This window comes from Accipiter gentilis, chromosome 17 (genome assembly GCF_929443795.1).
Source record: "Accipiter gentilis chromosome 17, bAccGen1.1, whole genome shotgun sequence".
NCBI classification, from domain to species: domain Eukaryota; kingdom Metazoa; phylum Chordata; class Aves; order Accipitriformes; family Accipitridae; genus Astur; species Astur gentilis.
The window spans coordinates 11,658,514-11,673,663 of NC_064896.1; the positions used below are offsets into that span (position 1 = coordinate 11,658,514).

At 37.9% G+C, this 15,150-nt stretch overlaps 1 protein-coding gene across 15 annotated transcripts in view; it reads left to right on the forward strand.

Annotated features, from left to right (window-relative positions):
• The window catches only part of BRSK2 (BR serine/threonine kinase 2), a 324,024-nt gene that overhangs the window by 41,137 nt on the left and 267,737 nt on the right, over positions 1-15,150 (forward strand). The window contains exon 1 of one of the 15 annotated variants that reach the window (XM_049820727.1): positions 4,237-4,255. The exons of the other annotated variants lie outside the window; for them this stretch is intronic. Coding sequence (XP_049676684.1) covers positions 4,243-4,255 — 13 coding nt within the window. The 5' untranslated portion in view covers positions 4,237-4,242. Of the gene's footprint in view, positions 1-4,236; positions 4,256-15,150 lie in introns of those variants that run through there. 15 annotated transcript variants of the gene reach the window in all.

Consider the following 15,150-nt stretch of genomic DNA (forward strand, 5'->3'; position numbering starts at 1 on the left):
CTTGCATTTGGCCCAAGAAACTCCATCTTTTGTTAGAGCCTTATGGTCTTTCAGTCTCAGGAATATGTGCTGTATTTGAGGAAGGTGAATGTGTACTTACATTCTTGCTGATGCAAAGCAGTGTTTTCTCTCCCCACTGTATAGGCTACTCATATGCGTTCCAGTGCTTCACCGGGTTTAGGAGATCATCTTTGCCCTGCCCCAGTCATTAACAGGACAGACAGGACAGATCTCTGTTACAGGTTTACAGAGTAGCCTGTGTATATTCTTCTCTGGCAAATTGTAGTTGACAAAACCTAGGATAAAATACTAAAGAAATTTTTTCATCTGTGTATGTGGCTGTGGACAGATGTGTATATGGCTGTGGACAGATTCATAGAGGAGATTATACAAATCCAGTGTAACTGTTCTTAGGAAGTGCTCCAAAACCTTTCTACTTTGCTAAAGCTTTTCTGCCACTGTAGTGTTCACAGTGTCAGTTAGCTCTCTATCCTCTTTAATGAAAAATGCATATACCATTTCTACCTGTTGCATCCTTGAAATCTCCAAGAGATTTATGTTGCTAGCTTATACAGAAGAGATGAAATGTGTTCAGATGCTGAAATAATGGGTGACAGGACAAAGCCAAATACAGGGGGATCAGGAAGAATACAGTGAATATGAGTTTCTAGCTCCTTGTTCTGAGTGGCTGTTGTCAGACTAGACCACTGGCCTAGTTTAGCATGGCAATTCTTATGTCCCCCAAAAAAGTCACCTAGTTGCTGTGTGCTTTCTGCATCCACAAGGTTGTTTTACCCTGTAGACCCTTCAGCTGCATCTTAAAATATCTGCAGAAAAATTCAGCATGATGTGCATGAGTAGATTTAAAAAATAAAATAGCCCACCAAACCTCTCTGCCTTTGATCCTCATTTTCAGAATAAAACTGTGAAATTCCTCTCATTTCACCATGACTGGTCTGTGAAATTGAGCATTGCTCTCTTTAGTTTACTGAAGGCCCTAATTATAAGATCAGGCTCTGGAACCATAAGCTTTGCCTGGCATGGAAATTTTGTTTGGGAGTGATTTGTTTGGGTCTATGTGTACACACCGGATGCAAAAGCTTTTTCATACTGAAGGCTTTCTCTGAAGTAGAAAGTCAACCAACCTTTTGATGTAATTCTTACATGTAAATGATCTGAACACATACATGCTGATTTTTCTTGAGGGTGTGCATGTTTAAAAAGTAATGATCTTACTATGAATGTTCGCATTTGTTCCTACCCACCGCTTAACTGTTATTAGAAGATAGAATAATATTAAACATAACCATACATGTGTGACCACAGGAATGATTAGCACTTTTCCTTCAGTAATCTTAAAATATTTATGTATAAAGAAGGTATTACTTAAGACCATTTTGCAGCTGGTAATTGGGTCTTAGAGGGTCTGAACCAATGTCTGATCCTGCAGAGAGCTGCAAACCATTTGTGTGTTGGTGACAGTTGTTTCAGGGTACTGACTATCTATAGTGAAATAGAATGCCTGAATTGTCTGTGTAGTCTATATGCTGGGGACTTGGCATTTAACTACTTCAATCTAGTGATCTATTCCTGTTGCACCAGTTTACTTGCAAATGTCTCACCTAACCTGAACCACATCACACAGAGTAACTGTAGGAGATGGGGGGATATAGCACCCACTGCCTGAATCTGTCTCCTGTTCTGATCTCTGCATCTCCTTCAGTGAAAAGTGAATACTTGAGCCCTGGCTGTGTCTTCCTATTCATATGCTAAGTAAGATTTCTATGTCAGTCACACATTCAGACTTTAGTGACTAAATTGAAAACTGATACGTTTATCCAGTACAACTGGTTTCATGTGAGTTTCTGGTAATTGCATTTCACACAAATAAAGCTGACTTTTCTGTGACCAAGTACTGCTCTGAAGGATTTGGCTGTGTTTTGCTATTTTGTCCAGGTTTTTATTCTTTAGTCAAGCCTTGCCAGCAAGACTAAATCGGCTGGAGTGAGATATTCTCTGTAGCATATCTTTATTACTAAAATAATTCCCCGTGGGGCAGGGTTGGGTAGTGTAATATAATCTGCACTGTCACGTTTAAGAGATTGCAGGGGGATTATTTTGACTTTCTATTTATATATAATTTTTTTAAAATCTTTTTTTTTTTTTAAATAAAAATGGAGGAAGAACTTTCATTTGCTGTAGAGAAGGATTTAGGAGTTACAGCCCAAGGTATAAAAGGTTGCTTACAGCAGTATGGGTGACTGTGGAAGGCCGTTGAAACCATGAAGTTTGTAATGTATGCTGTAGAGATGGTGATTTTGATGTCTAACCATTTCTAAGCAGTAGAAATGAGATTCAGTGGTATTTTTGAAATGAGTCTCAGTCAATACTGAGTTCTCTAAAAGCGATCCTTGAAATGGTGCTTGTGAATCCCCACAGTTGTATTTCACTCACCCTATTTTTTAATTCTAATTACTCAAAACAAATGCAGACTATTAAAAAGCATCCCTAAAGCTGTTTATCCAAATAGCAAGAAAGTATTTATCATATTTAGGCAAGAATAATCTGCTGTGTTATTTCAGATAACCCTTGCCGCATGTAATTTTGGGGTTATTTTAATCCTCCTAAAAATTCTTTATCCCTTTGTGGTATATGTCACCACTGTAACTGTAGTCTATTAAAGTTACATTATCTGATCTATTAGATATCTATTAGTATCTAACGGATACATTAAATATCTCTTAATATATTTCATATGTTTTTCCTTTCTCCTTAAGGAAAAGCACTGCAGTGTTACTGGCAAGCAGGTCAGCTGTTGTAACATGCTGCTTTTCTTTAAAATGAGTTAAGGTAGCATATCAGATTAGAATATTTTCAAATAATAAAGGTGTTGAGTAAGAATATACCAGCCCTCCCAGGAGAGAGGGCAAAAGGCATGACCTGTGAGTGGACTACACATTTGTGTGAACTACAGAAATACATGCTAAGGGTAACTACAAATTAGTAATTATTCAGGAAATACTATTAGGATAAGAAGGCTGTCTCAATCCAAAATAGTTTTAAATTGGGATTTGTGGGTTTATTGTGGCTGATGTGTGACCTGTTTGAAGTAAATATCACATAATAAGGAAGTATATGAGGTTCTATCCCTCACTTGGCTGAAGGTATTTTGAAGTGAGGGTAATGGGGTGGTGTGAGGAGGCATACGCTGCAACTGTTGCAGCTTTTTGGGATTGTTCTAAATTTTTGTTTCTGTATTCCTGTTTATTGTAAGTAACATCCTGGAGTAGTTTGGGGTTTTTTGTGCTTCTACCCCCTGTCCCTCAAGAAACACAGACAACTTCTATTTTTAATTCAGCCATGTTTAGTAGCAGTATTTTTTAATTCTTTTTTTTTAACTGAGGTAGTAACTAATAAGTAAGGTGAGATGCCTTGAACAAAATATGTAGTATGTAATCTTTTAGTGCCTGGTGATGGGAAAACAAAGAAATTATTTGTGTTGGAAATCTCAGAATATATAAAGACAAAAAGGCTTGGCAATCTGATGTTTTGTTTTCTTGCTGTGCGAGTGAATAAATTTTAAATTGTCACACCTTTCACAGATGGCTTAACACCCTGCATTATTCAGTCTTTGAAAGGCCTGGTAAATACTTTATTTTATAAAGCGTGGAGGGGTTTTAACAAGATTTTTGGAATTATTAATGATGCATTGATAGGGTGTTTTGGTTTGCTTTTTACTGTATCTAAGAGATGACCAAAGGTTGAGAGAGAAAATATTTGAGAAGAGGCAAACTTAAAGGGAGCAGAACTTAAAACAAGAAGTTGGTACAGACATTGGAGTGTAAGTGATCAGTTATGGGCCAGCTGGTGTGGAAACAGCAATTTTGGTCCTGAATGTGCTGGTTTTGGTAGCCTCTGAGGCCATGTCAGGTAAAAATGATCTTCAGAAATGACATCATTCTTGCTAGTGCTGCAGCACTGCATGAAGGCTGTTTGGCAGTTATCTTGAGAGATGCAAATCTGTAGGACATGATTTCTTTTTGTTGTGACAGAAGTTGGCCTGTTCACAGTTCTGGCACAGCATCAGAAGTAGTCAGTCTGTTTGTAGTAATTTTTTTTTCGCCGTATCACTGATCAGGTCTTTTTTCTCTTTGCTTACCTATTAGGGTAATACCGTGAATGGTGTGATTTCACACACCAAACTCAGAGTGGTTTCCCTTTACCTTGTAGCGGAGAGAAAGGATGGAGTGGAGGGGTAAGTCTTTGTGTGCAGGTAATCTCCACTCTGTTCCTACAGACCCAGTCCGTGCTATGGATGATTGTATGTGTGTTGAATTTGCAGGTTATTTCTGAAGAGCCAAACATGGTAATTCATGCTGGAGCTATTAAAAAAATTAGAAGATCTTGTACTAGTCATCTTCATGCTGAGTGGCATTCCCCTTGGCTCTTTTGGGAAGCCTTTTGTTTGTAAGTTTATATATTACAGGACATCCAGATTGATTCATTCTCAGGGCTCATAAATTGTGCAGACTTGTTCAGTAAATTTCAGTAAACTGCATTCAAGTCAGGACAAATAAACAATTAATTTTCCCCCAAATCTGGCATCCTTAGATAAGAGATAAAAAGATCCCTGTGTCCATGGGGTTACTTAGTGCAGTCTCTTTATTTTATGCAGTCCTGCTTGCTTCTGAAATATTGGAGGAGTAGTGTGATTTAAACAATACTTGTTGGTTTGATTTTAAGTGGTGGCAGGGGAGACGCCCAATCTGCATCTTTTTGCTTGTGATGTTTTTGTTTATTAAGTTTCCTTTTATGTCACAATAGAAAGATCTAAGGCTGTTTGTGCCATTCTTCTGACACAAACTGGGTTGCATTTTGGCTTTCAGGTTCTGCTGTTGGCTCGCCTGCTCCACGCTGTAACTGTTGCTTCACCTCCAACTCAGTGGGCAGGTCAGAATGACATTGCCTCTGAGCTTGGAAATGCAGAGTCATGTAGGAATACCTGAAAGACATCTGGTCATGCTAATTGGTCTTCCTTGATTCCACCAGTTCCATACTTCGATCACCTTGCTCTGAGAAGAAATACAAGTAGCTTTGTACTGTGTTGGAGGCGGAGGGGAGCAGAGTTGTCTTCAGTTTGTAAATTGATGAAGCATCTATATACAAGACTGTGGCCTTCCTCTAGGCTTACTATTTACAGGCTGTTATCTCCAAGTACGTTGATTATTTAAAATAAAGTTCCAGTGCTTCTTTAGCATACACACAAGTGTTGGAGTTTGCATCTTTGTGGGTCGGTGACAAAACCATTTTAAAACCAGAATCTTCGGAAAGGTGAAGATTTTGAAAGGAGGTACTGTGTAGAGGGCTGAAATGCTTTTGAAGATTGTGTCCTTGGGTAATTAGGTAAGTTGGGATCCAAATTCCAGAGATAAAGATTACGGTTAAGGAAAGTAAGTATCTGCACCTATTTCTGAAAGTCTCGGTTACCATTGCTTGTAATTCTAATTGCACCTATGTTTGAGATATAATGTTTTTTCAAAACACAGTAACAAATTAGATTGAAAGCAAAATAATCCCTTGAGGTTTAGTATAACCTACTTTTAATTGTTGTTTTTTTGCCACCAGAAGGAATGTGGCTTTCCAAGAAGGAAGGCTTGCATGGATGCTAGAAAATTAGAAAGGTCTTATCAATTGAAGTCTGTCTTGTTTAACTACCTCTGTTTAGGATTTCTGACCCTGAAACTGAGAGACTATAGTATAGGGACACTCAAAATGATGGAACATGCAGTTTTAAGGCAATTTCTTTGCTTTTAAAAGACTTCTTTTCATGAAATACAGCATCTCTTTATTCCAAAAGGAATATGTACCAGTGTATGGTATTATGACTGTATTTTTCAAGGTTTTTCACTTGTTCTATGTATCTCTTCTTAACTTTTGCTTATATATGTACCTGTTTTTTGCATCTATGCATCCTTCTTTCCCTGTGTTTGTATCAATGTTTATAAATGGAGATATACATAATTTGAAGCTGGAATCATCTTTTGAGAGTTTTTGTTGTTTCTGAGTGTTACTTAAGGTTGTTACTATGTATGTGAATTCAGTCTAGCTACCCCAGGGTCCTCAATACCACTACACCCCACACCAACAATCAAGAAACCAATGGAAGGGTTGATTTTTTGGTTTTTTGTTTGTTTGTTTAGTGAAGGAGCTATTTGTTCTGGAGATCATTTCCTCCACTGTGTGCTATAACCTTTGTTGTCCTTTTGAATTCTTTACTTAACAGAAGATTTTAAAGTGGCAAGGAGGTTGGAGGGTTCAGTAGCTAGGAATAGATGTGTATTCTGTTTTTGACAATATCGATCTTTGTAATTAATTCTTTTTTTATTATTGGGGTGTACTGTGTTAATGCGTTGCAATTGAAAACAGCATGGAGAAGAGTGGAGGCACTGTTGACAAAAGTAATTTTTGTAAACTTCTCCATACTTGACAACATTTATAAAAAGAACTGTGGAGAGCAACTACTGATTAAAGAGCCTTGTAAACTAGTGCTGTTGATATCAGTAGCAAAATTCCTCAGTGAATGCAAGAGCAAGTTATACATAGAAGATATGCCCATGTTTTGGACACTGGATGACATAATAAGATAACATGCTGTTTGGCACATGTGTCAGAGTGATTGTGAAGGTCACAAACCAGGTATTAAAAACAGAGATGCAGGCAGTCAGTGTTTAAGAAACGCTCTTTTCTGCAAGTTGTGAAGCCCTGTTGAGAGCAATATGCTAAATCTGGTTTCCAAGCAATGTGCCACATTTTGCCATTGCTTTGGAAGTTTCCTCATGGAGTTTTGTGACCGGGACATTACTGAGAGAAGTATAGTGAAAAGTGGGAACATCTGTGTGTCATGCTGTCTGCTGGTGAAGTTGTTCTGGTCAGGTAAAACAGGTAAGAGCTTTAGGGTTCTGTTCTTCACTTGTGGATTCCCTTCATCCCCATGAATTTTCTCAATACTGAAGACCTCTTTGAAATTTACAGACTGAAGAATTGGGAATTATAGTGGAAATGGATATCTTATGGAAGAGAACCCAGTCCAGAATCCTAATTTGCCAGGAAAATACCCCTTGAGTAAGAACTCACGCATAAAGGCAGCTTACATCTTTTAAATTTTAGTGATTCTTGTCTTAGGTAAGCCTGTGAGATTAGGTTAAATTAAAGAAGCCTGATCCAGATCTTATTAAATTCAGTGGAGGGTCTGGAGATCCAAAATGGTTTGATTTGGATTAAACCTCTCCCATGATAAGAAAAGCTAAATAGTGTGTATTGTTTCAGAGAGGAGGTTTCCTTATTTATTACTGAGCAAGAGAACTTGGTTTGGAGTTGTGGACAGCTGACAGTAAAGAGAACTCCAACAGGATTGTGGATTTTGTAATGGTAAAATATCTTTGCTTCCATGTAAATGTATCCTTTAAAATTTCACACTGCCATTCCCAGTTCTGTCCTGCACCTTTACAATATTATGTAATAATGGCATCAACCACATCATTCTTACTGTTAGTAAAACTTCAAAAGAGCACCCAGAGTCTCAGTGAAGGTAAGTCTTTGAAAGTTATGGGTGTAGGGAATGTGAGTAATGGTTTAACACACAGGCTTACTAAAGCAAATGAATAACCGTGTTCCTCCGTGAATCCCCCCTTGTTCCCCCCTTCTCCAGATAACAATGCTTCAACTTTACATAAATAGCTGGAATACTGTGGAGGGCCTGATAAGCGGATTTCTTCATCCATGCTGAGTCTCCCTTATATCATATATCCGTTCCATTATCTTGTGTGAAATGCTTATTGCAATTTCTTCCATTTAGTCTCCTATATACATTATCTATAATGCATAATGGAGTGTGTGTATGAATGAAGGACAATATCCCATAAAGCAAGAAAATGACTTGTAAGTTGCAAGCAGTGGAGCCTTAATGGTATGATCTCATTATGTTAGGAAAAAAATTCCTTAGTATCACTCTTTATACTGTAGAGCTTGATTTAATTTTCTCTTTCTTTTTTTAATCTTCCACATATTTAATCAAGCTATGCTATAAAAGAAACAGATAATGATGTTGAAGGAAGTTATAGTGTCTATACCATGAATTCTTTTGGTAAATCTGCCCATTTAAAGGAACATTACAAACATGCTTTATGTGGGAAGCATCAAATTAGGAACTTTGAAGTAATATAATAGTAGTGGTAGCAATAGTGCCATTTTTCCTCTTCAAGACTTGTGTTCTAAACTTTGAAATACGGAGTGTAAGTGTATTTTCACTTTTGAGTGCTCCAGTTTACTGTATGTAGATACTTTGAAGTTCTGAGGTTATTCAACAGTGTTATTTGTAAGAGGGAAGAGGGATTAACCTAAGGTCTTAGCAAATACTGGTGTTCAGTTGCATTTGTGTAGTCTTCAATGCTCTTATTTTGAATCAAATTGTAATCAGCAAATAAGTGTTAGAGAAGGTGCCTTAAGTTAGCCAGGCAACACTGTCATTGGAGGATTGTGATTTATTGTACACTATTTGAGATATTTCTTTTGGTTATTTAAACATTTTCTTGGCCTACGCTTGTTTTTAGGAATTTTGAATATTGGAACTTCATTCATTTCTCTGGAGACTGTTCTGCAGTTTCTGTTTCTTTCCTAGATGTTATACTTGTCTTCATTGCCACATTCTTCTTTTTTTTTCTCCCTTAACTGTCATTCATACTTGCATTTACTACAGTAAATAATTCCTTTCCATCATTAGTGCATATGTTTTCCTATATTTCTAATTTTTTAATCATTTCTTTCTTTATTCACTATTAAGCTCTGAATATCCAATCTTTTTTTTTTTTTGTTTAATTTTAAATATCTGCAGAATAGTCCTTCCAAGCAGATATTATTTCCCATAATTGGTATCCTTCAAGTTGTGCCAATACAACTTTTGGGAATGGAGTGACTGGAACCAGATGAAAGGCTCCAGGCAAGAGTCAAACACAGGCTCAACTGGACTGTGTCGCCAGTCTCTTTGCCGGAGTTGCAGCCCCAGGACATGGCTATGTAGGTAGCTCTAGGACCATGGTTGTGCCTCCTCCCATCACAACCTGGCTCTGTGGCCCGAGGAAGCAACTTCAGGGAGCAACCAGACAGAGACACCAGCTGGTACTAACAGCTGCAAAAGCAGCACAGCAAAGGCTGGAGGCCATGAAGAGAGAGGCCTGCGCTTCTGGCTGAGGCGTTTGCTGCTCTGAGCTCACTGGTGATGTGCTCAAAACTTATTTTCTATTCTATTCCATTCCTCAATCTTATCTGTTTTCACCTTCCTCATGTTCTATCACCTTATTCCAGGCTCCTCCCTTCCCTTAGCTTTGTGGTTAGGTGTACTCTTGGAAGTAAATACCCCCCACCTCCCTCCCGCCCCATGCATTCCTCAAACTGTCCAGATGGTTGCAAGCCCTTACTGTGCTCATTGTGTGTATCTTCAGCCTTTCCTCTGTCTTGCTTACCTTCTTCTTGTGTTAGACTTTGGGAAAGATCCCAGCTACATTTCTGTACTTGCAGAATGCCTAGCACTGTGAGCAGACACTGTAACTATTTTCTAGTTAGCCTTTAGGAACTGCAAGAATAAATACAGTTGTTACTATTGCTAGTAGTAACATTGGAGACCTGTGTCTGGTTTGTGGTTTGCTGTCTCCCGTAGATTTAGCAACGTGGCACATGGATGTCTCCCTTAGCCGAGTATCTGAGTTTCAGATTATCTCCTCAATATCTATCTGCTTTTCCTCCCTCCTTTCCTTCTTCTAAATTATTTCTCATTTGACAATTTTTGGTGCATTGTTTCACCTTTAAAGCCTACTGTTTATGGTTGTCAGTGGACAAAAGCCTTAAGTATTTTTGCTCAAAACCCTTAGTTTTGGTTTTGTAACTGTGACAAATCTGTCCTTAAAAATAATCAAACCAAGGTAAATTGTGTATAATGTCATATGTTATTAAATAGCTGTCAGGTACTGTGTCATATACAGTAACATTTCTTGTGGGTGACAATCAAAATGCCTATTGCATATGCAGCATTGAATTTTTGAAGAGCTTGGTGAAGTGCTAACCACACTTAGTGAAGTGCTAACTATTTTTTATTTTTACTGGAATGTAAGTGCCTTTAGCTATGCCAAGCGGTATATTTTGAATCATTGCAAGGTTCTGTTCTATAGTGTTTCTTTTTAAGGCTTCTTTACTTCTTAAAATAGCCAAAGTAAATTTAAGATTTCTAAGAAGTATTATCACCTTATTGACCTGGAACATAAGATCCTAGAGACTGGGGAATTATAAAATTTTATGTAAAACACTAAGCAAATTTATGGCACTGTAGGTATAATGCACTTGTATAAAGGAAAGTTAAGTTTTGTGGTGTGTGCTTTCAGTTGTCTCCCCCACACCCCCTACTTTGATGTATGCAACTTCTCCTACAATTAGTCCTGTATTATGCAGTCTCCTCTGGTTGTGGGAGGACCCTGTTATGTCCAGAGCCCCATTCAGGTTACTGGATTTCTGTGTGCTTATAAGACCACAGCAAGAAATGGACTGTAGGGCTGGACTTCAGTGAAATTCTGTTATGCCTGCATTGCTTTGAATGATATGTTTGCTCACTAACATGTTCAGAAATAATTCTGTAGATCTGCAGTAACTGTTGATTGGGATTGCATATTTTCAGCTTTCTGTATAATTCTTTTGCATACAAAAAGATCTCTGTCCATGCTGTGGTGGCTTCTTTTAAAACACCTGAGACTGTAATTGGGCATGAAAAAAGGAAGCTGCTACCTTTGCATATCCTTCTGGGCCTGATTCAGGCATCTTTGGGGTGTGTGGTGCTTAAGCATAAATTCTTCAGGATTTTGTGCATAACGAATATGGAACATGGATAAAAGTTGCAGGACTTCATTCTAGGAGGTGTTTTAGGGACTTTTTTAAAAATTTTTTTAGAGTACTATAATATTCTCCAGCTGTGACTCTCCTGTTTTTCTAAATTAATGTAACTGCAATACTGTGTATGTTGGCACTTTCTGACATCTTAGTGCCCACAGAACTGTTTGAGTTAACTGCATGAGTTAAAATCCTAGTGTATTTGTAAGTATTGAAACAGAGAGGTTCAGGGAAGTGGATGTTGCATAGTTTGGAAGAAGGTTAGGTGTTTTGAGGTTAAGCCAGGCAGCATCTATGAAACGGAATTAGTGCTGCATGCCTGGAGTGAGAGTATGACTCTCCTTCCTCAAGTCACCTTCTTAGTCACTGTTTTTCCTGCTGTTTGTGTCCCCTTGCATTTGTGGTATCATGATACAGACCATTAGAAGGATGAGTCAACAACACTTGACATACTTTCCTGGACATATTCCTTTATGCATTATCCCTTCTTTTTTTGTGCAAAGATAGAAGGACGAGGGTGGCCATGGAGGAGCTAAAACTGTTCCTGGAAGCAATATCTTCCATGTTAACTAGAGTTTGCTGTAAGATTTGTTCAAAGACTTAGGTTGCTAACAGTAATAAAAACATTGTAATGTGGCTGCCTGCATTGCTGAATAGTTGCTTGGTAAGTGAAAGGGGGAAGAAATGGATGGTTTTGTTCTTCACTGTATCTGTGTCACTTTTGACCAGGAGTGTCCTCTTAATTTCTTTCCCTGCCTGCATGGGCTGTCAAACTCTCTCAGCTCCAATATATTACCTTCCATTATCTGCACTTTCACTGCAGTTATCCCTCTCACCCTGTTTGGGTTTGGAGTTTGCCAACACAGAAGAAGGAGAAAGCTATAGCCAATGACTGGTGTCAGTATAAGCCACCTTAAGAGGAAGAAAGTATCCTTTTACACTGCAGTGATTGATTGCCTCCCCACTGTAACTTAGAAAACAAGGTGAGGGTGTTAGGGAGGCGTTTGACAAACCAATGTAACTGCTTTCCTGTATGGAGAGAATCACAAGTTCTTCTGTGTGTATAAGCCTACTTCAAGGGATTTAACGCTACTGAGAGCTGAGTGAAGTATGAACCTTAGCAGGCAGTAATGATGTTACTTTTGTGTAAAAAGAAGTATGAAAATAAACATCATTAGAAGAACTGAGGACAGCTAAATTACAAAATGTAGCCCCTCTGGCTGCTTACAAACTGTGAGAAGTTTTTGAAGTGGGAAGTAGAGACTGTTTAGTAGTAAGTCTCTTCATGGAAACATGAAGAAGGAAGTAGTTAGGAAGTAATGACCATTGTGCTCAATGGTGGAGATGCAACAATGCACTCTTAGATGTACCCTTATATTTGACTAGAAGCAGGCTCTTATGCTTTGCTGTGAGGTAGAGCAATATAGTCTCTCTTTACTATTAAAATAGGGCATTAGTTGAAAATGGATTGAGAGCTGTGTTTTAAGACACATTTCATACAGCACCAGAGTTTTATCTGCAAAGCTTGTCCAAGTTTCTGGGTTCTCCCTCTGTGTTTTGGTATTGTGCTGTGATGGGATCAAAAACCCACCCAAAAACTTATGATGTGAGACCAGCTGAGCTATTGAATAATAAGAACCTGAAAAGGCTCCTCTTGTTTTTATTCCAAAGCAGAATCCTTTGGTCAGACTGACCTACCATTAACAGCACCTTTTTAAAAAGAAGGTGAAAACTCCCCAAAGGTAACTGAGGATTTCATTGTCACCTCCAACAAGAAGCAAAAGCTTTTTTTGTTTGGGGAGTCGGGAGAAAATGGCTCCCTTCTGGTCACAGTTCTTTCTGGGTCTGCTCTCTTATGCAGGCGTCAACTTTACACTGACATTCGTCCCAGCCATTTATTAGAAGCTCAGTTTTCATTGCGTTTGAGCCTAGTGCTAGAAATGTATAAGAAGGAAATAAGAGGTTTTTATCCATATGCCTCTTTCCCTATTTCTGTCTCTTTGGTCTAGATAAGAGCGTAAGTATAAATATGTATGTACGTAGTTGTAGATTAAAATGCACACACATATACAAAATCCAGGTATATACAAAACACATTCACCTAACATAAAAAGCTGAAAGAAAACTTAAGTTTTGGGAACTGCTTGTTTATTCGTTAGTGGGGAAAGAGAATTTGGAGCTCTTGAAAAGGAAGAACTGCTGTACTTGCATTAAACTGAACTGCGAACAATAGGAATATGTAAATGCAACACCTTGTTTTTTCTGCTTGCCTGAAGTCTTTTTCTGTGCTGTTCCTAAGTGGTTTTAATTAAATACTTTTTTGAGGCATGTGACTTATGAACAGTATCCAAAATTTGAGCGCAAAACAGGAGTCATTTGCTATGTTTATGGACCCTCAACTTATTTTGTAAATAACATGACAGTAATAAAAAGGTGCTGGTTTGTCCACATGAAATTATTAGTAGCAACACATTTAAGAAGATTAAATCTGTGTAGAGTAGAGAGATATTTCAGAGCTGCTGTGTAATTAAAGTTTCTGTTCATGAGTTTGGAGTACCTTTTTTCTTAATTGGATATAGGAATGACACTTTTGTGGTGGTAGTAAGTGGGGAAGCACTACTGGGTCTTACAATTAAGTGCTCTAGGAAAGAGGCAAATGATACATTTTCTGATCTGTTGAGAGTGCTTTAGTAAATATGGCACAAATATTACTTCTGTTGAGAAAAGTAGAGAATGAATAACAGAATATGCAGGAGTGAGCATCCGCAGAGTAGACACTCAGAAAGTAGTGTTTTTTTGAGAGGAAACTAAATCATCATTATTTGCTCTTCTTATTGGGGAGATGAGAATTGTAAGAGTGGGACTAGTAGCCTCTGCTAGCTCGCTCCTTGGAGAGCAGAGTTCCTGAATAAGATGTGAATATGCCCAGTACAAGTCCTAGGAGATCCTCACAGAGACACAGCACTTTGTAAGTTTCTCTAGACATCTTTTGTTAATAAATTATATGTCGTTCCCCCTTTTTAAGTGACAGAAACAAGGTCGTCTTCCTGGCTACACTAGTTAACCTTCTGGACTTTGGAATCTTACCCTGAATCCAAGAAACCTGTGGGTTTTGTTCTTTATCTTTAAGCATTATCAAAGGTTCAAGTCCTATTTCTGTGATGTAAAACTGATTCATAGGCTTGTGCTTTGTGAGGCGTTATGGCCAAACGTCAGGATCTTGCTGAGAAATTGGGATTATCCCATTGTTGTTTTCACAATAGAAGGGAACTGTTAGGTCGAATGTGCCCTATAATACCTGTAACACAAGTTTATACCCTACTCTCTGTTTTTACAAGCATATATTATATCTACTGTCTGCACTAGGTTTAAAGCCTGACACTGAAATACAGAAGAAATTTAATGCAATGTATTAGACACTCATATGACCAGCTCTCGTCTCAAAAAAGGTTGCTCCCTTGACATGGTGAGCTTCAGAAATCGATTCAGGTGCACTGAGAATTGATTTGAGAAGTCTCTCTGTCCTTATGGGACAGCAGTGAAAAGAAAGCTCAATAAAAGGATGTTGTAAAAGCAATCTGGAGTAATAGGCAGTAGCCAAGATCAAGGAAATTGGAATAGGTGAACATTCAAGGGGCACTCTCACTTTGAATTTGCGTTTTAGCTGATTAGGAAAATAATATGATAGTAAGGGGCAGTTTAATGTTAGAACTTAATTTTTTTATTTTTTTTTTTTTCTGTTAGAATTTCTTTCTCTTTTATCCTAGGTCTTTTAGAAAGGTACATAAGCCACAATATCAAGACAATTCTCAGGCCTGTTCTTTCTTCTTTGTTTTTCTTCATTATGTCTTTCTTCCTGAAATGTCTTCTGTCTCAGTTACGCTGGTAGTATTTTTTAATTAAATGATTTTCTGATGTCTAGGAAAGGATACACACTACCAAAGAAAATGTTGTAGTTGGCCACACAGAAAAAGTTACGCCAAAAAAATGAACTGAAGAATGAAAGAGAAGACAGTAAAACAAATTGTAAAATCTCAGACAAAACATATCTTGTCTACTCTCTCCTGGTCAATAATCCTAGCAATTACAGGAATAGGTTTTTAAATTTACTGGGGTAATGTGATTTTCAGATTGATGCAGTTGGGTTTTTTTAATATCTTGGCTTGCTTACTGGAGGTCAGTAGAAGCTAAATGTGGAGGAGATTATAGAAAACCACTTGA